The sequence below is a fragment of the Hyperoodon ampullatus genome (genome assembly GCF_949752795.1).
Source record: "Hyperoodon ampullatus genome assembly, chromosome: 6".
Classification (NCBI taxonomy): Eukaryota; Metazoa; Chordata; class Mammalia; order Artiodactyla; family Ziphiidae; genus Hyperoodon; species Hyperoodon ampullatus.
The window spans coordinates 46,014,198-46,040,201 of NC_136919.1; the positions used below are offsets into that span (position 1 = coordinate 46,014,198).

The following is a 26,004-nucleotide window of genomic DNA, read 5'->3' on the forward strand; positions in this document are numbered from 1 at the left end:
TTTACTCCCATTTCGTGGCAAGTATAAACTGTAGCAAATGAAATAAAATTAAGTTCCATTTATACACCCAGTTTTTCTTTACCTTTCCCTGAATGTTTTCTCTGTGTTCGGAGGAGCAAGAATCAGTGTGACACTTGTAACAGATCATTTTTCTATGATTCATTTAAAGTTTGTGGAAAGGTAGCTTGTGAGTTTTGTGTTTTTGTGAGAAAATAGCCTCTTCAGAAGAGGCAAGTAACAGCTGTGCTAGGCTGTCGTTAGTGTTCTGGGCTTTGCTTTTTGGAAAGTAAGCCTGGTAGTTGGTGTGAAAACCTTTGGAAATTTATAAATGTTGACCATTCATAGGTACTTGGCCATCAAATAATACTGTGTTTTGTGTACAAAATGTGGAATTTAACTGATATTTATAAAGTATCTAATCCTGACTTAATCCTGAGTTTAGATTGAAGACCATGTTAATAATCTGTGAGATTGGGAGTATTCTTTTTTTTTTTTTTATTGGAGCATAGTCTATTAACAATGTTGTATTAGTTTCAGGTATACAGCAAAGTGAGTCAGTTATACATATACATGTATCTATTCTTTATCAAATTGTTTTCCCCATTTAGGTTATTACTGAATATTGAGCAAAGTCCCATGTGCTATAGAGTAGATCCTTGTTGGTTATCTATTTTAAATATAGTAGTGTGTACATGTCAATCTCAAACTCAGATTGGGAGTATTCTTTTTTTTTTTTTTTTTCGCGGTATGCAGGCCTCTCACTGTTGTGGCCTCTCCCGTTGCGGAGCACAGGCTCCGGACACGCAGGCTCAGCGGCCATGGCTCACGGGCCTAGCCGCTCCGCGGCATGTGGGATCTTCCTGGACCGGGGCACAAACCCGTGTCCCCTGCATCGGCAGGCAGACTCTCAACCACTGCGCCACCAGGGAAGCCCTGGGAGTATTCTTGGTAAAGTTCTTCATCATGTGCCATGTTAGTTAGTAAAAAAGAATATAATTCTGTGTTCCAGGATGAAACTACTTGCTCTTGTGTAAGAAGTTACAATATAATCAAGCCACTCCACTAACCTTTTTTTTTTTTTTAATTTTTATTTTTGCCTGCGTTGGATCTTCATTGCTGCACTGGGCTTTCTCTAGTTGCGGCAAACGGGGGCTACTCTTCGTTGTGGTGCGCGGGCTTCTCATTGCAGTGGCTTCTCTTGTTGCGGAGCACGGACTCTAGGCGCGCAAGCTTCAATAGTTGTGGCACACAGGTGCAGTAGTTGTGGCTCACAGGCTCTAGAGCACAGGCTCAGTAGTTGGGGCACATGGGCTTAGTTGTTCCATGGCATGTGGGATCTTCCTGGACCAGGGCTCAAACCCGTGTCCTCTGCATTGGCAGGCGGATTCTTAACCACTGCGCCACCAGGGAAGCCCTGTTCTTCTACTTTTAAAACTAACTAATTTATGAATATAGCCTATATAATATAACTGAAAGGTTAATTGTTTAGCACCTACTAGGTGCTGACATTCTAGTTTTAATTCTTGAATTTTCTATAATGCCGTCTCGGGTCCTGGTACAAAAAGTATTTTACAAAATGCAGTGCTCTAAAATAAGTTGCTGAACAACTAGGTTATTTCCTGTAATTGAATAGTAATATTATTATTATGCCTCTAAATATGAGTCCATGAAAAAAAATCCATGTTTATGACATTGGGGTTACATATCAGTCTTTAACGCAACAACTGATACTTAGGTACCTATTATATTGTTGAAGATACTGCTGTGCATAAGACATGGTTCCTCACATGCTTAGTGGGGAAGGAGGAGAGACAATCAAGTAAAAGCACTGTTCGACTTACTTAAGAAAATGATTGGTGATGTGATCAACTGCCAATAGGGTTTCCTTTAGATGGACCCAGGCAGGTCTCTGAGGAGATGGGATTTAAAGTGAGGAGGAAGAAAGCCATGTGAAAATCTGGGTAGGAGCATTCTGTGTAGAAGGATCAGCTTAGCTAGTGCAAACATGAAGAACAACTTAGATTTTTCACAGAATAAAATGTATTCATTGGAATATAAAATACACATATAAGTGCTTAGGGTGCGGTTTTAACATTTTACTTTGAAATAAAAAAGCACAGCAGAATTTTGCATAGTGTTTACCCAGAGTCCCCAAACTTTAATATTTTGCTACATTTGCTACATTTCCTCTCTGTATGTATATATTACTGTTTTTTTCTGAAACCCTTGTGTGTTCATTTCAAACATAATGCCATTTTACCCCTTAATATTTTAGTGTGTAACTCCTAAGAAAAAATATATTGTCTTAAAGAGCTACCTTAAAACGATAAAATCAGGAAATTACCATTGATACAATGTATAGGCCTTATTCAAAAATTTCCAGTTATCCTGCTAATGTTCTTTATAACAGAAAGCAAATATTCTGGTCCAGGATCCAGTCTGGGATCACACACAGTATTTAGTTCCCATGTCTGTGTAGTGTCCTTCAATCTAGGACAGTTCATCAATCTGGAATAGTCTTTCTTTGTCTTTCATGCCCTTGACACTTTGGAAGTATCTGTTTTGTCGAATGTCCTTCATTAACAAACTGAGAAGTTTCCTCATGATTAGATTCATGTTACCAGTTTTTGGCCAGAATGCCACAGAATGATATAGCTGTACCTCATATTAGAGGGTACATGATACAGATTTATCCCATTGCTAGTGATGTTAGCTTTGATTACTTAAAGAAAGTGGTTTCTGCCAAGTTTCTCCTTTGTAAAATCACTCCTTCATTCTTTGTAATTAATACATATATTTTGGGGGGAGTGCTCTGAGACTGTGTAAATAACCGTTTTCCCATCAGACTTTTATTCACTGGTATTAGAATCCATTAATTCTTTCCTGAAATAATTATTGTGGCACATTTATAATCAGACTTTTTTGCTAAGGAAAAGCTAATACATGAGATATGAGGATAAGACTCGAAATAAGCTCTCTTTCTCACTGAGTCCCTGGGGCATTTGCTGTTGTCATTTGACTCATTTATGCTACTTTGCGATTGGGGAAGACGTATTCCTATCGCTGTGGATAAACCCTGACCCAGGGACAAAGAGGCACAACTTGCCTGAGTCCTAAGTCTCTGAGCCACAAGCCCCAGAAGTGCCTTGTTCTCTTTGTGGGCTGAACAGGTCTCTGGGCAGGTGGGCAGCTTGTGGTCAACACAGCAACCATTTTTTCATTGAACCAGCTCTGAAAATCTGGGAACTTTTGTCTGTACAAAAAACTTTAGAACTACTCAGAATCTTAAAGATCATGACCCAGAGTGTGCAGTGATAAATTCAAGAGCCCACAGTTTCTGGTGCATTTGGCTGTTATCAAAGCCTTGCTTACAGTCTCCTGGGGGTGAAGGCAAGGGATTGCTTTCTATCTTCTTATTTTTCTTTAGGTTGCACATGTTCGGCCCCAGGGGCTATATCTGCTCTTTAGATTTGCCTTCTCCACTAGAGGTGGTTAGCTGTTCTCTGCGTTTTGGCTTTTTTCAAGGGAAATAGGCAACTTTTCTACTCTGGCTCTCAGTGTAAGACATAAATATTAAACAATTAAAAACTTGAGCAGTTATTCAACATAGATGTAGTGCAGAGTCACTAGATAGACCTCTATGAGTAAAGGTTTAGCATCTATCGTAACATTGGTTTATTCTTTATGATAATTTACTTTAATGTTGTTTTTCTCAATTAGAAGAACCCAGGTCTTTCTTCTGAGCTGTTAGGTGAAAACAGTTATTTGTACCAGATAACAATATAGGAAAATGTATATACACAGAAAACAATGTTACCGGTAGCGTTACTAGCCAGGTGAATAGGAAAGAACAATTTTGTTAGCTTGCTAAAATGTACATGAAGATGGATTTGATTTTTTAAAATCTACTTAAGATAGTTGGCTTGTTTGTGTTTCATACTTGGGTGCGGCTACTGCTCTCTGGAAACCTGGAGATATTTAGTTGATACTGACTTTTTCCAGGGGACTTGCAGGATTTCTTGAATTTTTGGCCTTAGGATATGTTTTTCTTTTATAAATTCCTTTCTTTTCTTTCATGTACATCTTGCTTTCTGGCTCAAGTATTAGATAATTGTTTAATGATTTCTTACCTGAATCCTTTTTAAAGAAATTACCACTATTTTCTTAATATTTAACCACTGTTAAATATTCCTTTTGTCACACAGTTTGCCACTGAATGGGTGCACATGAATGCACTTAATCAAGAGCAGTTGTGTTGTTTCTTTCTTCACTGGTAACAGTGTTTATTATAGCCCTCTAAAATTTCTTGAGATATAATTTACATACTATACAATTCACCCATTTATATTGCATAATTCAGTGGGTTTTAGTATATTTTTAGAATTATGCAGCCATCACCATAATCAATTTCAGAACATTTTCATCACCTCAAAAAGAATATCCCATACCCTTTAAGTATCAATTCCCAATTCCTTCATCACCTCCCCCGCCCCTCCCCCCTGCCATCCCAGCAGTAAACAACTGGTAATCTACTTCCTGTGTTTATAGATTCTCCTGTTCTGGACATATGATGTAAATGGAATCTAGTAATATGTGCTCTTTTGTGACTGGCTTCTTTGACCTAGCTTAATGTTTTAAAGATTCATTGATGTTCTACCACATATCAGCACAATGTTGGAGCATGTATAAGTACTTCATTTCTTTTTTGTTGTTGTTGTTTTTGTTTGTTTGTTTTATTATTTTTTTTGCGGTACGTGGGCCTCTCACTGTTGTGGCCTCTCCCATTGCGGAGCACAGGCTGCAGACGCGCAGGCCCAGCGGCCATGGCTCACGGGCCCAGCCGCTCCACAGCATGTGGGATCTTCCCGGACCAGGGCACGAACCCGTGTCCGCTGCATCGGCAGGCGGACTCCCAACCACTGCGCCACCAGGGAAGCCCTTCATTTCTTTTTATAGCCAAATAATATTCCATTGTATGGACATACTAAAGTTTGTTTGCTTTTTTTTTTTTTTTTTTTTACAGTTAAGTGTTTTTTATGTCCTGAGAATTCGTTTTCTTACGTGATGACTCTCCTCCCCCCATCCTACCAACTCTCTTAACTATAAGGAGTCTTGCCAAAACTTGTTCATTGAAAGCTTTCTTCTTAGAATTAGATTTTTTTTTTTAAACCCAAGTTTCCAACCTTCTTTAAGACTTACCTGAAGTCTTACCTTTGCCTTTCGACAGTGTTAAAATAGATAGTAGCCACTAATATGCATTATTAGAATTCTTCCACTTTTTAGGACATTTCCCTCTATTCCCCTGTCTCTGGGGATAGGGTAGATTTTTGTCAAGACCGTATCTTTTAATAGTTTAACTTGAACTACTGGATAAGTTAACTGTACATGATTAAATATACATTTAGTTATATTAGCATGGCTAACATATCCCTTGGCAACCACCTTTTTCTGAATTTGAGTACTGTTACATACCTCATATAAGTGGAATCATGAAATATTTGTCCTTTTGTGACTGGCTTGTTTCACTTAGCAAAATGTCCTCAAGGTTCATCCACATTGTAGCATTTGCCAGAATTTCCTTCCGTTTTTTTTTTCTTTTTTTAAAATTTATTTTATTTTTGGCTGCATTGGGTCTTTGTTGCTACGTGCAGGCTTTTCTCTGGTTGTGGAGAGTGGGGGCTACTCTTTGTTGTGGTGCGTGGGCTTCTCATTGTGGTGGCTTCTCTTGTTGCGAAGCACGGGCTCTAGGCGCACGGGCTTCAGTAGTTGTGGCATGTGGACTCAGTAGCTGTGGCTCGCAGGCTCAGTAGTTGTGGCACATGGGCTTAGTTGCTCTGCAGCACGTGGGATCTTCCTGGACCAGGGCTCAAACCTGTGTTCCCTGCATTGGCAGGCAGATTCTTAACCACTGTGCCACCAGGGAAACCCCTTCCTTCCTTTTTAAGGCTGAATAATATTACATTGTATGTTTATACCACATTCATTCATCAGTGGACACTTAGGTTGATTCTACCTTTTGGCTATTATGAGTAAGGCTGCTATGAACGTGAACATGGATGTACAAGTATCTCTTCAAGATCCTACTTTCAAATTCTCTTGGATACATATACCCACAAGTAGAATTGTAGGATCATATAATTCTTTTTTTTTTCTTAAAAAATTTTTTTTTAATTTTATATTGGACTACAGTTGATTTATAATGTTGTGTTAGTTTCAGGTGTACAGCAAAGTGCTTCAGTTATACCTATACATGTATCCTTTTCAAATTCTTTCCCATTTAGGTTATTACAGAATATTGAGCAGAGCTCCCTGTGCTATAAGGATCATATAGGTCTATTTTTAATTTTGGGGGGAATTGCCATACTGTTTTCCACAGTGGCTACACTATTGTACATTCCCCTGAAACAGTGTACAAAGGCTTCAGTTTCTCTACATCTTTGCCAACACTTATTTTCTCTTCTCTTCTCTCTCTCTCTCTCTGTGTTTCTCACTCGTAGCCATTGTAATGGGTGCCACATTGCCCTAATGATTAGTGATGTTGAGAATATTTTCATCTGCGCATTGACTGTTTTTATATTATATTTGGAGAAATGTCTATTCAAGTCCCTTGCCCATTTTTTAATCTGGTTGTTTGTTTTGTTAGAGAGTTGTAGAATTTCGTTATGTATTCTCAGTGTTACTCCCTTATCAAATGTAGAATGTGTAAATATTCTTTGGGTTTTTTTACTCTGTTCATGTCTTTTGATACACCAGTTTAAAGTCTAATTTTTTCCTCTTCTTGCCTGAGTCTTTGGTGTCATATCCAAGAAATCATTACCAAATTCAGTGTCATGAAGCTTTTGCTCTATATTTTCCTCTAAGGGTTGTATAGTTTTAGCTCTTGTATTTAGGTCTTTAATCCACAATTTAGGATTCGATTAAGAAAAACTGGAGAGTCACTGAATAGAACTATTTCTTCTTGCTTGCTCGCTCTCTTGTTTGCTGCCCTTTTGGTCATCGGTCAGAATCTTAGTATTAAAAATGGTATGTAATAACACCATCAGGGGCTTCCCTAGTGGTGCAGTGGTTAAGAATCCGCCTGCCAATGGAGGGGGCATGGATTCGATCCCTGGTCCGGGAAGATCCCACATGTCACAGAGCAGCTAAGCCCATGCGCCACAACTACTGAGCCTGTGCTCTAGAGCCCGTGAGCCACAACTACTGAGCCCATTTGCTGCAACTACTGAAGCCCACACCTAGAACCCATGCTCTGCAACAAGAGAAGCCACTGCAATGAGAAGCCCACACACCGCTATGAAGAGTAGCCCCTGCTTGCCGCGACTAGAGAAAGCCCGCGGCCAGCAATGTAGACCCAATGCAGCCAAAAATAAATTTAAAAAAATTATATATATATAAAACCTGCCCGTGTTAAGCTGCTAAATATGACAAGTGTTGTACAAGCAGAATTAAATTCTTTTCTATCCTTTGAGATCAATAACTGTAGATATTTGTGTCATTAGGGACCAGCAGATTGGGCTCACTGGTTGGGAATGTTGTTGCTGTTAGGAACAATGACAGTAATGTTTGGGTAGGTGTGTAAGGGATGAAGTTGGTAGAATTATAGTTGTGTAGGACATAAGTATTATTTTTACACTATATATTTTTTAAAAGGGTTTGGACGTGGCAGAGGGAGAGGGGCAGGAAGATTCTCAACGCAAGGCATGGGGTAAGTCTTAGCCATCCTATTTTTGAAGTTATTACCTTCTCTAGTTTAAAGAAACAATACCGAAAAAGCAAAATCACACAAATAAAATTGTATTGCAGTAGGCCTTAGAGCAGTTTTCTAGCCTTGGCTTTATCGACATTTTGGATTGGATAATAGTTTGTTGAGGTGGTGGGGTTCCCTTTACATTGTAGGATGTTTAGCAACATCCCTGGCCTCTTCCTACTAGATGCCAGTAGCACCCCTCCTCAAGTTGTGACAATCAAAAATGTCTCCAGACATCGCCAAATGTTCCCTGGGAGGGAGGTGCACAGCCACCCCAGTTGAAAACCATTGCTTAAGAGTTATGTTGGTAAATCCAGCAATTGTCTTTGAATGGTAAGTAAATGAAATGTTTTTGTTTTGTTTTTTTATGAAAAGCAATCATTTTTATCTTGAATTGTAATAGTGAAGGATGAGTATATTGTTATTAAATAGATGGTATAATCAGTTATTTATTCATTATTTCTGGTTCTTTCACTTTTTGCTGTTATCCAAAACATTAGCTCCCCCTGATCTTTATAAAAAGTTTTTAAGCTTCTTATAGAGGCCATAAGTGGATGACAGTCAAGAAAGGAAAAGTCCTTTGTTTCTCCATATCTCCAGGGCAGCACTGTTGGGGGTCACTGCCTTCAGGTGGTGACTCCTGCCATCTCTGTTTTCTGCCTGAGCTCCCTGTGGACAAAGGAAGGATGAAAACACAGGGAGCAAACTGGCCGGAACATATGAACGTATGTGCCCAACCCAGGAGCTTTAAACGATTTTGTGGATTTTGCTGTCTACTTTAAAAAATACTCTTGTGGTTCTTTTTGTCAGTGACACCCCAATAATGCTGAAAAAAATTTTTTAAAATTCTGTTGTGAAAATTTTAGCAGTGCTATTTAATTTGGCTCTAGTTAGACATCTGAATCATGGGTATTGAGGATTTTAATTTAAAAAGAGGCACTGAACAAAACGTTTTCTTTTTATTTATATCCATCTACACAAAAAGAATCATATACTTCTACTGTAAAAGGTTCAAATCCAAAATTGGATTCTGACTTCGGAAGAAAAGACCTATTGCCTATTTAAGTCTAGGCTTAGTTGGGAGGGGGTGGGTGGGTTTTTCATTAGAGCCATTACTCTGCCTAGAACTATTATAGGTCTCCACACTTGCTTTAGGATGCAGAGGACAACGATTTAGGAAAGTAGGAGCATCATACAAGAGTGTATGGAAGGTTCTAGCAACCTCTGCTTTTCAGAAGATCTGCATTCCGATGGCGCGACGAATTGGCTATAATTAAATAGGAGAAGGAGGGTGAAGTTTCTTATAGTGGTTCTTAGAAGGGACGGGGCTTGTTTCGGGGAAGATGATGTACAGTTAATTTTGTGATTTGCCTTTATTTATTTCAAACCCAAGGACATTTAACCCTGCGGACTATTCAGATTCTCCATCTATAGATGGGTGTGGGACAAAACCAGTAGTTTGGGAAGCTGCTCAGAATGGTGCAGATGAGGGAACTGGTAAGTGTCTATTCTCACCAGAGATGTATTTTAATTGTTTGAGCTGTTAACGTACAAAGATGACATCCAAGTGTGCTGGTGGAGAAAAATGAAAAACAGGCAGCTGTCCTACCTCTGATACTACTCTTAGCTGATTCTTACCTCCAAAGTTTCTCACTTACAAATCTCATTGGTGATAAAGTATGTGGTTTACCCCTTTTGCACTCTGAAGAAGAGGCTGTAATAAATCTGTGTAAGGCAGTACAAACCACACTCAAATCTCAGTGTCAGGGATATATAGAATTTCTTAGTGCAAGACTTGAAACAAAGTATTTACCATTCATAATGGTGAACACAAATTTGGCCAGATAAGGACGTAGATGATGATAGATGGGTTTAGGGCAACAGTTGCTTTTGCAGATTTTTCTGTGTCTTGCAGTTTTAAGATTTTTTCTTTACTGAAATTCACAGATAAATACTTGTTAATTGACTTATTTATTTAATAAAGCTCTTTTGAAGATTTTTCCCTGATAATATATATTAACTGTTGTGATTATATTTATAAAAACATAATTTGACACTTCGTGAATTATAACCCAAAATATAAAAGTATAGCTCAATAATTAGCTAAAAAAGACAGTTGCCACCATCACAGAAGCACAGCTAACTAGAAATCAAATACACTATCGAGAGGACCAACGAAAGTTATAAAAATGGTAATTTGAAAAGACTAGTATCAATAAAATTGATAAGTGGGCTTCCCTGGTGGCGCAGTGGTTGAGAGTCCGCCTGCCATGCAGGGGACGCGGGTTCGTGCCCCGGTCTGGGAGGATCCCACGTGCTGCGGAGCGGCTGGGCCCGTGAGCCATGGCCGCTGGGCCTGCGCGTCCGGAGCCTGTGCTCCGCAACGGGAGAGGCCACAACAGTGAGAGGCCCACGTACCACAAAAAAAAAAAAAAAAAAAAAAAAAATGATAAGTTTATTGTGAGACTTATTAAGGGAAACAGAAGAAACATATAATTTGTTGTAGGAATGAGAAAAGGAATATTGATATTAATTATCTTTATAATCTATTATAATTAATATTATAGCTATTAAAAATCCTCAGAAGATACTTTGTCAGTAAATTTTTTGCTAACATTTGCAACTACAGATTAATCTCATTCTTCAAAACAACTGTAAAATTTTTAAGTCACAATATTGGAAATCAATTCAGTAAACTAGAAGAAGGCTAATATATCATGGCCACATTAAGTTTGTACTTGATATTCAAGTTTAACATTTAAAAAATCAGACGACTCCTAGATATATACCCAAGAGAATGGAAGATACAGGTTCACATAAAAGCCAAATGTCCTTCAGTGGCTGAATGTGTAAGAAAAATTATCCAGATTAGTCAGATACATAGAAACAGAAGTAGACTGGTGGCTGTTGGGGGCTGGGAATGTTTGGGAGAAATGGGGAGTGGCTAGGAATGGGTGCCAGATTTTTTTGGAGCGATGAAAATATTCTGGAATAGGTAGTTATGATTGTTGTACACCTTGTGAATATACTGAAAACCAATCAATTCTGTGCCTTAAAAGTGTGGATTTTATATTATGTGAGTTATATCTCAATAACAAAAGTATTTTTCACCCCTTTAACAGAATAAAGGAGAATCTCCATATCATTTTAATAAGGAAAAGCATTTGACAAAACCCAACATTCATTCCCGATTTCTACAAAAGTCACAGCAGACCTCAAAATTAATAGTGATGTGTAGAATATTTTTCTTTTGTAACAAGATCAAGGGGCTTACTCTCACTACTCTTACCTTTTTTTTTTTTAATTTAAATAAAGGCAAAAGATTTAGTCGAACTGAAGAGAAACAGGAGGATTACTCTCATTATTTCTATTCACCCCTGTACCAGAGGTCATAACCACTGAGACAAAGATTGAAAAAGAAAAGAAGGGTTGGAAAGGGAGGAAAACACCTGTCATTTCTGGCAATGATATAAAAGAATCTATAGATAAATTAATGAAATTAATTAGGAAGCTTTAAACAGTGTAGATAGTTGACAGGTATTATTTCTATAAACCATCAACAAAGAGAAAGTGGAAAAAAAATTAGTGGCCTCAAAAAATATCAGATGCTTATGAAGAAGTCTAATGATGTGCAAGGTAAGACTTCTAAATGAAAATATAAATTATAAAATCTTACAGTAAAATATAAAATTGAGTGTTTGAAGAAGCATTAATAAACAGAAGGATATACCATTTATAGTAGTACAAAAACATGAAGCACTTAGGTATAAATCTGACAAAATATGTGCAAGATTTGTATGTTGAAAACTATGCAACATGATGATAAATATCAAAGATGACCCAAAGGGCTTCCCTGGTGGCGCAGTGGTTGAGAGTCCGCCTGCCGAGGCAGGGGACACGGGTTCATGCCCCGGTCCGGGAAGATCCCGCATGCCGCGGAGCGGCTGGGCCCGTGAGCCATGGCCGCTGAGCCTGCGCGTCCGGAGTCTGTGCTCCGCAACGGGAGAGGCCACAACAGTGAGAGGCCCGCGTACCGCAAAAAAAAAAAAAAAAAAAAAAGATGACCCAAAAAGGGAGCAAGATACTCAGTGTTTATGAGTTGGAAGATTCAATATTATTGACATGTTGTTTCTCCCCAAATTGATATACAGGATCAGTACAAGTTCATTCAAAATCCTAGCAGATTTTTTGTGTGTCAGCAACTTGATTCTAAAATTTTTATGGAAAAGTATAGGTACGAACATAGCCCAAACAGTTTTGAAAACTAACAGCGTTCAAAGATTCACACTCCTTGATTTCAAGAAGTTACCCTAAAGGTACAGTAGTCAAGACTGTGGAATTGGCAAAAGCACAGAGATAGATCAATTATATAATAGCAAATCTAGAAATTAACCCACAGATACAATTGGTTTTGGACAAAGGTTCCAAGGCAATTCAATGGCATACATTATTACTGTTTATAAAAAATAACCACAAGTGGATAATAGCTCTACATGTGAAACCTGAAAGCACAACTTCTAAAGAAAATACAGGGCAAATCTTAGCCACCTTGGATTAAGCAAAAATTTCTTACATAGGGCATAATAAGCATGAGTCTAAAAGAAAAACATGGTTCTTCGGAAGAGAATAAAGAGAATGAAGGAGCAAGGCATAGTTTAGGAGGAAGTATTTATTTAAAACCTCTATTTGAAAAGGGACTTGTATACAGAATGTGTAAAAAATTATCACAACTTGTTGAGAAGAAAACAAACAACCTAGTAAAATGAGCAATTAAAAATGAACAAAAAATGAAAAGTTGTGGAAATGGATGGTGATACTGGTTATATCACATTGTGAATTAATCAATGCCAGTGAACTGTACACTTAAAAAGGTTAGCATCGGGCTTCCCTGGTGGCCCAGTGTTTGAGAGTCCGCCTGCCGATGCAGGGGATACGGGTTCTTGCCCCAGTCCGGGAAGATCCCACATGCCACGGAGCAGCTAGGCCCGTGAGCCATGGCCGCTGAGCCTGTGTGTCCGGAGCCTGTGCTCCGCAACAGGAGAGGCCCGTGTACCGCAAAAAAAAAAAAAAAAAAAAAAAAAATTAGCATGGTAAATTTTATTTACCACATAAACATTATTTTACCACAATACAAACTTGACATAGAACGGTATACACATTCTGTATCTGTGTCAGTTTTTTTGCTATTATATTTTACTGGAATTATGTGAGATGTAATCATAGGGGGAGACTGGGTGAAGGATAACTTCTTGTGAATGTATAATTATTTCAAAATAAAAAGTTAATGAAAAATGAGCAAATGATTTGAACATATGCTTCACAAAGGAAGATATATGGATGGCAGTAAGCACACAAAAAAGTGCTAATCGTCATTGGTCATTGGGGAAGTACAAATTAAAACCACAGTAGGCTACCACCTTTCATCCATTAAAATAGCTTTAAAAGAAAACTGACAGTTCCAAGTGTTAGTGAAGGTGACGGAGTAACTCGAACTCCTATGTTCCTGGTGTGAAAGCATACATATACTATACAGTCTTACAATCCCAACCCTAGGTTTTTACTGAAGAGGAATGAAAACACCCACACAAAGACCTGCATGTGATGTTTATAGTGGCTTTATTTATAACCGTCACTGATTTTTAAATCAGATGTTTGAAACAGAATCTTGAATTAGTCCATTAACTACTATTTTTCTTTTTTCATATTCCTCCATCTCTTCTTCCTTCTCCTTTTGTCTTTCTCTTCCCTCTCATTCCTCTTATTTTCATTTAGAGTAGCAGAATATGTTCGATGCAAAATACAGTTAAAAGATGTCATCTGATGGAGTGCTGGCTATTTCTCTAGAGGCCTCACAGAATGGTATTGTCTTGTTGATAACACAGAGTTCTGAGTCTAGCCCACAGCCTCATAGACTCAGCCTGACTTGACAGGATAATAATCAAATCCATTCCCTAGAGTCAGAATCAAACATTACCCAAAATAGAAAGACTGAAGGATAGTCAAACTGCTAATTTATAAATTTACTAAGAACATACCTTTTAAACAGATTGGAACGTTTTCTTTGACAAGTGGGAAGGGAACTTGGTGAACATGGGAATGAGAACAAGTATAATCGATGTAAATTGAATGTTCAAGATCTGTCTGGCTGTTAAGGTTCATAGTTGGACCATAGCAGTGTGTCATAGCATGGATTGCAGTAAGTTTCTTTTTCCTTGGACACACAGCATATACTTAGTTTGATGCTTTCCCTCCTTTGTTTAATTTGCTGACCAATTTCTCTTCTGATGAATACCTTAATTGTTGTGATATGTTAAAACCTTCCATTTTACATTGATCCACAGAACTGGCATCAAATGCTCAAAATGTAGCTCAGAATCTGCCAAACAAAAATTCTTTTGGACTCAAAGGTATGAATTTTTTTTATTATTTCTTAGTTAAGAATCTGATAAAATGCTTAAAATATCTTCCATTTTTATCAAGGCTAGCTAATAAAAATTCAAGATGAATGTTTGTAAACTATATTTTTACAACTACTTGATAAAATAATTATCAGCTTTTGATAATGGAAGTGTTTTTCACATTGGCCTTCAAGGTGACACAGATTTTTGCATCACTGCTGTCCTTTTTTCTACAAGGCTGCCTTATATGTCCTTTTGATAGAGGGCTAACATCAAGTTAAACTGAACATAAAGCATACATCTCAAATTTATTGTTTTAAGCTAGAAATAAATTAATATCATTGAATTTTTCTCATATGTTTGATATGAAGGTCTGTAGGTCTACAATGGGGAGCAAGGTCTTCCTGTAAAATTTTAATATTCCAAAATAAGATTTTAGGACCTGACTCTGTATTCTTCTGTATCTAATGTCATGTAGTTTTTAGAGTCCGTGTATCTAGGGTGGGTCACTGTGACAGCTTGACCCTGGCTGCTGACATGGGGGCTTCCCCTCTGTTGCTTGACATAACACCTTACCATGTTGGACTTCTGCTTACAATTTCATACGTTGTCTTCTGCCTGCTTTTAAACGTACTCAGGGGGCTTCCCTGGTGGCGCAGTGGTTAAGAATCCACCTGTCGGTGCAGGGGACACAGGTTCGAGCCCTGGACCAGGAAGATCCCACATGTTGCAGGGCAGCTGAGCCCGTGCGCCACAACTACTGAGCCCACGCTCCCTAGAGCCCTAGAGCTGCAACAAGAGAAGCCACCGCAATGAGAAGCTTGCACACCGCAACGAAGAGTAGCCCTGGCTTTCTGCAACTAGAGAAAGCCTGTGTGCAGTAATGAAGACCCAATGCAGCCAAAAATAAATAAAAATAAAATAAGTAAATGTACTCAGCTTCTCATCCTCTTCTACATGTCTAAGTTTGCATTTTAATTATTTTCATAATACTCCTTTCTAAGTGGTAGGCCAGTCTCTTTACATATCATGTATAAGAATGTGTGTTTTAAATTAGTATCACTGAATTGTACACTTAAAAAATGATTACCGTAGTAAATTTTATAAGTATTTTGCCACAACTTATACATTTTTGGGAAAAAAAAAAAAGGATGTTCTGAACTTTAGGTTAATTTTAATATTTTATAATTTTTTGTAATGCCTCATCATTGTTTCTCTCCCCTGGAATATCCCTTCTTTTTTTTTTTTTTTTTTTTAAATTTAGGGCTTCCCTGGTGGCGCAAGTGGTTGGGAGTCGTGCGGGTTTGCGTCCCGGTCCAGGAGGATCCCACGTGCCGCGGAGCAGCTGGGCCCGTGAGCCATGGCCGCTGAGCCTGCGCGTCCGGGGCCTGTGCTCCGCGGCGGGAGGGGCCGCAACAGTGAGAGGCCTGCATACCGCAAAAAAAAAAAAATTTTTTTTTCATTCATTCGTTTATTTATTTGGCTGCACCAGGTCTTAGTTGCGGCATTCGGACTCTTAGCTGAGGCATGCGGGATCTAGTTCTCTGACCAGGGATCGAACCCGGGCCCCCTGCATTGGGAGCGCAGAGTCTAACCACTGAACCACCAGGGAAGTCCCGAATATCCCTTCTTAAATATCTGTTCAGATGTTTTCCAGCCTTCAAGGTTTTTGCTGTGATTCATCTTCCCCATATAGTTTCTCTTAGCATTCTAGCTTTCCATAACTTTTTCATCCTGTAAATTTCCAGTGTATTAATCAGTGTATGTAATTTATATATCATTCAGTAATATACTACCCTGATCACCCCCTAAATTTTTACTTGTCTTTTCAGTGAGATATGACTTTGATACCTAGCATCATGCTTTCTTTACATGTAGGCTTTTAACCCAGTATTAGTTGGTTGATGATTGATGATGAAAGGTTCCTAAGGAAAATTCATCATAAATTGTTTCCCGTTATAATCTTAGTTGCTTTGAAGGTGAAAGTTTTATGAATGATTTTTGAGGCTTTTTCTATTTCTTGACTAGAGTGTTCCTAAATCTGCTTAGAATGAGCGTCAGCTTTTTATAGAATTTGCAGTCTTTAGAGTACTGTCTCCTATGATGAATTTGACAGCATGAACACAGGGAAAGTTGGATGGAGGTGGCACCAAGACCACTATGTACCAGCCATCTTTGAAATTAGTCCACTTGTAAACTTTTAAAACTATGCATGTACTTAGACAAAAGTCTTGAAGGAAATATAGTAAAAGGTTGGAGATTATAAGTATTTAAGAAAGGTACTAGTTAGTACTTAAGAAAGGAAGATGATAGTGAAGTATAGGTGGATGACTTGCCTTGGATTCATTTAGCTTTGTGTACAGTGTTTGAAGAGGCCTGTGCAGGGGTCTGGAGATCCAGTTTTCAGTACTGATTTCTGACTGGGACATATTGCACCTTGTGGTTCTTCACTTAAACTGTTATGTCTTTCTGCTTTCGTTTATGAAAATATTTAATTAAAAGAGATGTTTTGGGGGCACATAAATTGATAGTTTTGTGACATTTCTGGAGAAATTATGGAAGCCATTTAAAGATATGATAAATTAGCCAAAACAAAGGATCATATTGTCAGTTCATATAGTGAAACCTGGGACTTCCCTGCTGGAACAGTGGTTAAGAATCCGCCTGCCAATGCAGGGGACACGGGTTCGAGCCCTGGTCCAGGAAGATCCCACATGCCACGGAGCAACTAAGCCTGCGTGCCACAACTACTGAAGCCCGTGCGCCTAGAGCCCGTGCTCCACAGCAAGAGAAGCCCCCGCAATGAGAAACCCCCACAATGAGAAGCCCATGCACTGCAATGGAGAGTAGCCCCCGCTCGCTGCAACTAGAGAAAGCCCGTGCACAGTAATGAAGACCCAATGCAGCCAAAAATAAATAAGTAAATTTATTTTTAAAAATATTGAAACCTTTATCTATCAAGCTTTACTGTTATTTCAAGGATACATGCGGTTGAGAGGGACAGAAGAGCAGGGAGTTCTTCCTGCAATGCATATGCCCTGTGATCCACAGTATACGTGAAGTCTCTAAGTGGTGTGTGTAGGTTTCTCACACACCAGAGAATGTTTTCAGGTTTGAAACATCTCCGTTTTACAATCACAGAGTAGCATATCTTGGGTGGTATTTTACAAGGAGCCATACTCCATAAATCCATAGATTCTACTTTTGTTTGCCATGATCAATCTTAAATTAGGGACATCCTATTGAAAGCATTCCATAGAAAAGGACTATTTCTTAGGTGACACCATCAGTTTAGTTATTAGGTTATTGACATGATTCCAAGGAAGTTAGATCTGTTCATCTGCCTTTTTCCTTCAGGGGTACACCCTTCCTTTTCCCACACACAAACCTCATTGCAAGTCAGATGCTCAACTTATTTCTTCCCATTGAAGGAACTGAAAATATTCACAATCCTACTTCCTGATGGTGGTTATAGTTAGTATCTTGGTGTGCTTCCTTTTAAAAGCATTTTATCTGGGTATGTGTTTGCACGTATGCTTTAAGATAATGGGAATATACTTATACAGAATTGCTAAGCACTAATGCCAGCATATCTGAACTCATATGCTTTTCTTTAAAGCATTTAATTGTTTTACATATAAATGATTGTTCTGTAAGAACTGTTTGAGCACATTTTCTGTACCTGTTCATCAGGAGTTAATAGCCACAGACTTTATATGAATAGGACTAATGTTTAGCTTTGCTGGAGACCTATTAGAAAACCATACAGTGGAACTAATATAAAAAGCATACTTCTCGGGTCTTTCCTGATGGCACGGTGGTTAAGAATCCGCCTGCCAATGCAGGGGACACGGGTTCGATCCCTGGTCCAGGAAGATCCCACATGCCGCGGAGCAACTAACCTCGTGTGCCACAACTACTGAGCCTGTGCTCTAGAGCCCATGAGCCACAACTACTGAGCCCAGGCGCTCTAGGGCCCACGTGCTGCAACTACAGAGCCCGCATGCTCCACAACCAGGGAAGCCACTGCAATGAGAAGAGTAGCCCCTGCTCACCACAACAAAGCCTGTGCACAGCAACGAAGACCCAATACAGCCAAGAAAAAAAGAAAAGCATACTTCTCTAAATTTGATAATCCACCTGAAATGAGGGCCCAAAGCAGAGCTGCCTTATACTGAATTGTGTTCTCTTTTAAATAATATATATCATAAGGAACTCCTTGTTAAACATATTTATTTGTGCTGTGCCTTACTTTCTTTCTTAAGGCAGAATTGCTTGGATATCATCCAAAAGCAATCTGAGACATTGCTTTTGAGTTTTTGTGGATAGTACTTAGCCAAGTTGCATTTGAAAACATGACTGATTTTCTTGAGATAGATTGAGCCTCATATTTCTTGGATTGTAAACTATATTGCTAATGGTATATGTGATATATCTTGTGCCGTACACAATAGAGAACCACTTGGAATCAGACATTATTTGACTTTGTGGTGTAAACTGTGATTGTCAACAGGGGCCTGGAAGAATTCTGTGGACGAGTGGACAACGGAAGACTGGACTGAAGATGTAAGTGTTTACACTTAGAATCACAGACTTCTGTGATTACCATGTTGCTTTTTTTTAGCAGATGCTTCTCAGAAGGAAGTTGGTGTTTTCAGGTTTTTGAGAAACTTGGTTTTAAAGCAACCGTTTAAAGATGACCAGGTGTTGGGACTTCCCTGGCGGTCCAGTGGTTAAGACTCTGTGCTTCCAGTGCAGGGGGCACAGGTTCAGTCCCTGCTCAGGGAACTAAGATCCCACATGCCACGTGGTGCGGCCAAAAAAAAAAAAAAAAACCAAGTGTTAAATAGGAGTGACATCATTTTTTTCTCTATCTTTGTTTTATTTGGCCTGATAACTAGCTGATGCTCTTATCTTGGCCTGTGAACAATACTTACTCTTTATAACCTTTTTATTAAAGGAGACAGTCTATGTTTGGGGTTTATAGTTGAAATTAACCTGAATAAATCATTCTGATTCTAGGCCCAACCAATTCCCCTTCAACTAGGCTGGCTCTTTTTGTATTCATTTATTCCACAGACATTTTTGAATATACTGTACTAGCTTCTGGGTAGTGTTGACCTCTAGGTTCTGTGTTCAGCATAAGATATCTTAACCATTTTTCTGTTTCACTCTTAAGGCCCAGAACAAAAGTATGTACATGTTAGAGAGTTACAGCTGACATTGGAAGGCAGAGAATAAAGGGTTTACAAGTATTGACCTTCAAAACTGCATAAAGTGACCCAGACTTTGAGATTTTATTTTTCTTTTTGAGATTATTCCCCCTCTCCCCATTTTGTACTCACAAACATTTTTTAAAAAGAAACAAAAGTGCACTTGTGCTTTCTTTCTTTTTAGCAACTATTTTATCTGACTTGTTAGGGAGTGAGCTGGGTAGGGTATGAAAAAGAAAGATATGCTCATTTGATTGGAATTTTTGAAATTTAGGGTTTTTTATTTTCTTCTGCTACATACTAACCATAAGTCCTTGGGGTATGATGTCAGCGGGCTCTCTGTTACCTGTAATCTGAGGAGACTGAACTAGATGGGTGGCTCTTAGAATCAGTGGAGGGATGGTACCAGTGATGATAGGAAGTGAGGGTGAGCAGCCTGTGGACACCATACCTTATTTCAAACAGAGCTGTCCTTTTAAATGTTTTGTGTTACTAGAATTTTTGCTAAGAGTTTGTTGGGAGAAAAAAAGGCTTCCAGAGCTTAAAGCTTTATATCTCCTTGCCTGTTGTCTGGGTCAGTAGGCAGGTTAGAAAGTCAACAGGCTGTCAGAGGGCAGATGACCCGTATTCAGATTCTAGCTGGGTTGACCTGTTGACCTCAGATGAGGCATCTTTCCTTTCTGAGCCTCCTATTTTTCATCCCTAAAACGAATATCATAATAACTGTCATGCCTAACTGATGGGATGTTTCTGTGCTTCAGATGAGGTCTTATGATGTAAGTCTGCTAACAAGCACTTCAAATGTACACACATATAGGCAGTAATATTCTGCTGTATAGACCATACTGAATCACAATATAATTACTGAAAAGAATTACAATAGGGATTTGGGCATCTTCTTTTCTCAGGAAATATCAAAATTACTTCAAAGTTTTCTGACATATACAAAGTAATGGTGATTGAAAGGTGAGTAATCTAAAATGCAAATCCTAAATTCCTTCTAGAGCTTAGGAGAAGAAAACTGCAATTTTCTGTACTCTACCGGGTTAGATAGGATTTCAGTGATAAATGTAGTTCTCATTTTCCTTGAACTTGATATTTTCAAGGCTTTAGGTCTACTCTGTTGTTACTTTTAATAGAATTACTCCTTAATTGCTTCTCTCTTTGTCTTAATTTAATTTGTAAGAATCTTTAAGGCAAAAATGGATTCCTTAGAATTCTTAAGATACTACCTTGGATTAGGGTGCAGCATAGCATAAGCCTTTCTTGTTGAAACAGTATCATCAATTCAGCACTTTTGTTTTTACGGAGAATGGACATCTACTGTCTGCTCTGCCCCTGCCTTAATATCAGTGTCTTAGGAAGTTTGATTTTATGCCGGGTTTCAGAGTTCTGAGACATTTAACGTTGTTAAGAATTACAGCAGTCTTGGAATAGCATTTTCATTAATTTTTCACATTATGTCATTAGATCAACAATATCAGCCTTTAAAAGCCCATGCCCCACTTTGAAAACATAAAAAGAGTCTGCCTTTCAACAGTGTCAGCTGAGGTTTCAAGAAATTCTATCCTGTGTGCCTTAAAAGTACCTTAAAACAATATGCATGAATCTCAAAACAATTACGTTGAGTCAAAAAAGTCAGACAAAAAAGACTGTATGTTTAAAAATTGCACTTAAAATTCTGGAAAATACAGCCTAATCTGTAGTGACAGAAAACATTCCGGTGGTTGCCTGGGGACGAAAGTGAGTGCTCGAGGAATTGATTACACAGGGACAGGAGCAAACTTTTAGGGTAATAGATACGTTCATTGTCTTGATTTGGTGATGGTCTCACGGAGTATACCTATGACACAACTCATTCAGTTATTCGGTTTGAATATTCGCAGTTTATTGTATGAGTTATACCTCAATAAAATTATTTTGATAAAAACAGTAAGGAAATCTATGACTAGTAAACCTATTACTAATAAACAAAATACTAAAACCATCTGTGTTTGGGGAAAGAGAATGTCAATTATTTTGCCTTTTCAAACTTTCCTACTCCTTTTTGGTGTTTATAGTAACATTAGTGGTGGTTTTTATTGGTGTTCTCATTTTATATAATGTGAAGTAGAATAGTGAAACTGGGACTTGAACTATGGCACAAGGGTCTGGCTTTACTACTTCACTTTCTTGTTTCGCTGATGTGGAATTCTTTTGTGGGATTATCAATCTAAATTTATCTTCATAAGAAAATTATGTGCCATAATCACTTGTATATTTCTTTTCCTTTGACCACCTTTTGGGTGAACTAGAATAAGAGTACCAGTGACTAAAAATTGTCAGGAATTTGATACATTTTGATTAAAATAAGATTAAAATATTTTTAATCCTTTCATAACAGCTTTCTGAAACAAAGGTCTTCACTTCCTCATCTGCTCCAGCAGAGCATCTTGTCACACCTGGGCAAAGGTAAACGCTTTCCCCCACCTTTTGTTTTCTAGTCAAAGCATAATTGAAATTTCTTGCTTCAGGAGAGTTGTTTTCTTCCTCAGATCTCTTTCTATTTTTTACCCTTTTCTTGACTCTCTTTCTGTTTTTTCTCTTTTTTGTGTAAGACTTTTATTTTATCCCTAACTTACTTGGTGAGCTGACAGAGCCTCCATCATTTCCTAATTTGTTGTAATCACTGATGAATTAAAATAGCAGTTATGTTTGTGTTAGAATTTGTGACAGAGATAATGTTAAGTCTATTTAATGGTTCTTTTTTTACTTTTGTAAGCATACTGTTTTTGACAGATAAACTTAACAGAACTATCCTTTGGTTTCTTCCTATAATACCATTTATTTAGATCTTCTCAGGGTAGTACAAACTTCTCATTTTATATGGGTTCTACTAGTTTTAATCTACTGATTTCATAGATTACAGAAAAGGAAGGAGCTTTTGTGGTAATAGAAACATTGTTAGAATGTGTGCAGAACTGAATTATTGAAAAGCATTTATTTGCATCCTAGTGTTTACAATAACTCTAAAAACCTTTGATTATGGTTTCAAAATGCAGTGATCTAGAAGGATGAGAGCTTTGATATATATGACAGCTGAGCATTGAAGACAGTTTTGAACCCAACATGCTCAATCTCTTGCTAAATGTGATGGTTATAAGACTTCATTATAGGGAAATAAAAACGATCAAAGGTTATGTCTTGCAATATATTTTGTGAATTGCTCAGAATTTCTTCTTAAACAGATATAACTTCTGCATTGTATTTAGTACTCAATGAATTTGATAGGATCATTTTCATTTAAAAAATAAGAAATGGACCTTTTCAATGGTTATTTTTCAGAAGACAGTGCTGGACTGTTTTTCATGCATATGTCTTATCAATCTTTTGGAATCGAACTTGGTTCTGGTTTTTTTAGTAATGGAACTTTTAAGATGGGTCATATGTAATATAACCACCATGGATTAGTATCCCTAGAATTAGGCTGTCATAAGTTAGAACATTACCTTGGGGTCCAAAATACTAGATTCCATAACTTCAATCCGGTTATGGGAACATGAGAGTTGGTAGTGGATAAGGAGAGAAACTTAGGCCTAGGAACTTTGCTATATATCACAAGTGAGTTTTGAATTATTTGACCTTCCAGAATCGGCCTCACTGACATGGTGAGAGTTTCCGTTAGGAGAACTGCCTGGGAACTGGCCTTTAAAAAGATTTAATGGAGCAAATTACCATGTTAGGTCATCCTGTGGAGAAATTAGTGGCTCATTCCCATGTCAGGTAGTATATTACTTGGAAGATCACTTCTTCCTCATGCTTTCAGGTTTTAAGACCATGATTCTCAAATTTGAATCTCTGTCTTTCTGGGGACATTATAAGAATTCTAGTTAACAGAGTATTTGTTAATACATTGTGCATTTTTTCCTAAATATTTAAGAGAAATTATATGATATTTATATAAATGTAAATATATTATTGGATAGAATGCCGAACTTATAGGAATATTTATGATAAGTGTCAGACTGCTTCAGTGGTCTAGTACGGCTTTGGTCCTCATTCCTCAAAAATATGGATTCACTCTCCTTTAGGAAAGTTTAAGAGAGACTGGTTTCAAGTGATAAAGGGAGCCAAATATTCTAAAGGAAACAAGCCAAACTTGAGAGAACTGTTTAAGTGTACTCAGTTGCTCCAGGTTTTCAAATCAGTTGTCATTGTGCCATTTCTGTGGAAACATCTTAATGCACCTTTTCGTTTCTCTTCTCTGCAAAGCCCTGTTTCAGTCTCTGTGGCTTGGTATGCCTTATTGGGGAGGAGGAGTGTGTGGCGGATGATTGATTCCCTGCTTTTGGCTCCCTTAAACTCCAGTTTCCAAAGGTTTTCGTCACTGGGATTATTTTTAGCATGAACTTATTATTGCTTTATATTGACTCACTTCTCAAATTCATTTTTTTGGTGAGATTTGCTTATGACTCATTCTTCATTTGCTTTTTGTCTGCTTAGTGTTGATCTGGTAGCCTTGCTCCAGAAGCCTGTTCCTCACAGTCAAGCCTCAGAAGTCAACTCCTTTGAAACTTCCCAACAGCAGGGCTTTGGCCAAGCCCTTGTCTTCACAAATTCTCAGCACATCAGTCAGATGGCACAAGGGACTGGCAGCTCCACTGCTGTCAATCCCTATCCACCTCAGAGTCTGGTAACTCACTTTTATTTCAGTATGGGATTTTAAGGAATGTACCCATGAACAAATGTATTCTAGAATGACACATGCCTTATGATTATTTTTTACATATAAAAATTTCTACACTAGATCTCAGTCCAGAAAACAATGATGTGATAATTTCCAAGCACATATCTGATGATGCCATGTGGAATTCAACTACTGAGTTTTCTGGATGAAGATAAAAATACTTCTTTATGATTAGTTGAATTATGAATTAGTTTAGTCATAATCATTTAGTTAGGCATCCTTCTTACTAATGATTTTTTTTCTTGGATTTTGTTTCAAAGTCTGTCTCTATACTTAAGATGTTAAATTTTCCTTTGCTTTCCAGTTTACTTAAATGCTAATGTTTGTGATTATTGGCTTGCTAATATGCAAGAATAGTTCTTTCTAGGTCCACCTAGGTTCTTACATTTTTTGCATTTTTATTTGTTATTCCAAAAAATTATGTAGTAGAGGCCCTTAAAAATTTAAATGCGTTTTCAGTGGAACAGTGTCATCTGTTGCTGCGTATATGACTCTGGCTCCCATAAGAATTAAACTCCCATCAGAAAGAAGTTCAGGAACCTTTAGTGAAGCATATGAAGAGAGGTGATGGGAATAAAAGAGCATAGAATGTGAAAGAATGTAGCTGCAGAATGGTGAACTCAAGTCCCTATCCAAGTGTGGGCAGTTCTGAGGTGGCAGAGGGGAGGTTGGAAGGACTATAAACACAGATCCACAGCTTTCCCTAGTGACAATTACTTTGGTTCATTCTTTGCTGTGTTTTACCTGAAATCTACAGTTGAGAAATGGAATTTCTTATGAATACGATCTATGATAATCACCCTCTCCCACTTGACTCAGAATCCTTTGCTGTTCCCTAAAAAAATGGAGAATTGAATATGTTATCTTTTACTCTACATAGTCATGTCATGTCAAGTATAACAGGCTTGGGAACTTGACATTTTTAGTGCCATTGTTGATAGTGTTTGAGAGGGTATCCATGCTTGAAGTCGGACAGGCCCAAGGCAGGGTGCTGTCTCTGTTTTGAGATGGCCCAGTAATACCCCTGAGTTTGATTGAACCATCCAATTCCTTTCCTCCATCTGCCACTGGTATACTGATGTGATGTCCTTGCTGACTTGCTGGAATCATAGGCCACTGAGAGCGTAGATAAGACGTGAGTTGAGTTTTTGTTTTTGTTTCTGTTTTTTACAGCATCCCCCAGGTATGTTGCTTTTTGTTGTGGACAACATCTTGAGAAACTGGAGTAAGAATTGTTTGTTTAGCATATTAGAGCAGTGGTTCTCAACCCTACTATACTTTTTTAAAAAATTGTTTTTATTTATTTATTTATTTGGCTGCATTGGGTCTTAGCTGCGGCACGCGGGATCTTCATTGCGGCATGCGGCATCTTTCATTGCAGCGCGCGGGCTTCTCTCTAGTTGTGGCGTGTGGGCTGTAGAGCGCGCAGGCTTAGTTGCCCCACGGCATGTGGGATCTTAGTTCCCCAACCAGGAATTAAGTGTCCCCTGCGTTGGAAGGCGGATTCTTATACCACTGGACTACCAGGGAAGTTCCAACCCTACTGTACTTTTATAACCATTGGAAAACTTTAGTTAATAACAACATTAATAATGATAATAATAATAAAATTATACCAGATTCTACACAAGACCAGTCAGAATCTTTGTGCTTGGGAGTTGGGCACTCGTGTGTGCTTATGTATATGTGAGTGCATGTGCACAAGTGTACCAATAGACACATTTGTAAACTGCCCCCATTGATTGAAATGCGTAGGTGGAATTAAAGTCCTGTGCTAAGTGTTACCTAAAGCAAGGTGCTAGTCATTGATGCAGTGATGTCATCGTGTTGTGAAACACACAGAAAGTGCATTAAGATTAAATACTGGGGCTTCCCTGGTGGCACAGTGGTTGAGAGTCCGCCTGCTGATGCAGGGGACAC

General features: G+C 38.2%; 1 protein-coding gene across 1 annotated transcript in view; it reads left to right on the forward strand.

Moving 5' to 3' along the window:
- Window positions 1–26,004, forward strand: part of UBAP2 (ubiquitin associated protein 2) — a gene marked incomplete at its 3' end in the record, with an annotated part of 128,801 nt that overhangs the window by 75,731 nt on the left and 27,066 nt on the right. The window contains exons 7-12 of the mRNA XM_079707116.1: window positions 7,651–7,705; window positions 9,141–9,244; window positions 14,089–14,154; window positions 18,659–18,711; window positions 21,742–21,809; window positions 23,841–24,030. Of these exons, the coding sequence (XP_079563242.1) occupies window positions 7,651–7,705; window positions 9,141–9,244; window positions 14,089–14,154; window positions 18,659–18,711; window positions 21,742–21,809; window positions 23,841–24,030 (536 nt within the window). The remainder of the gene's footprint in view (window positions 1–7,650; window positions 7,706–9,140; window positions 9,245–14,088; window positions 14,155–18,658; window positions 18,712–21,741; window positions 21,810–23,840; window positions 24,031–26,004) is intronic.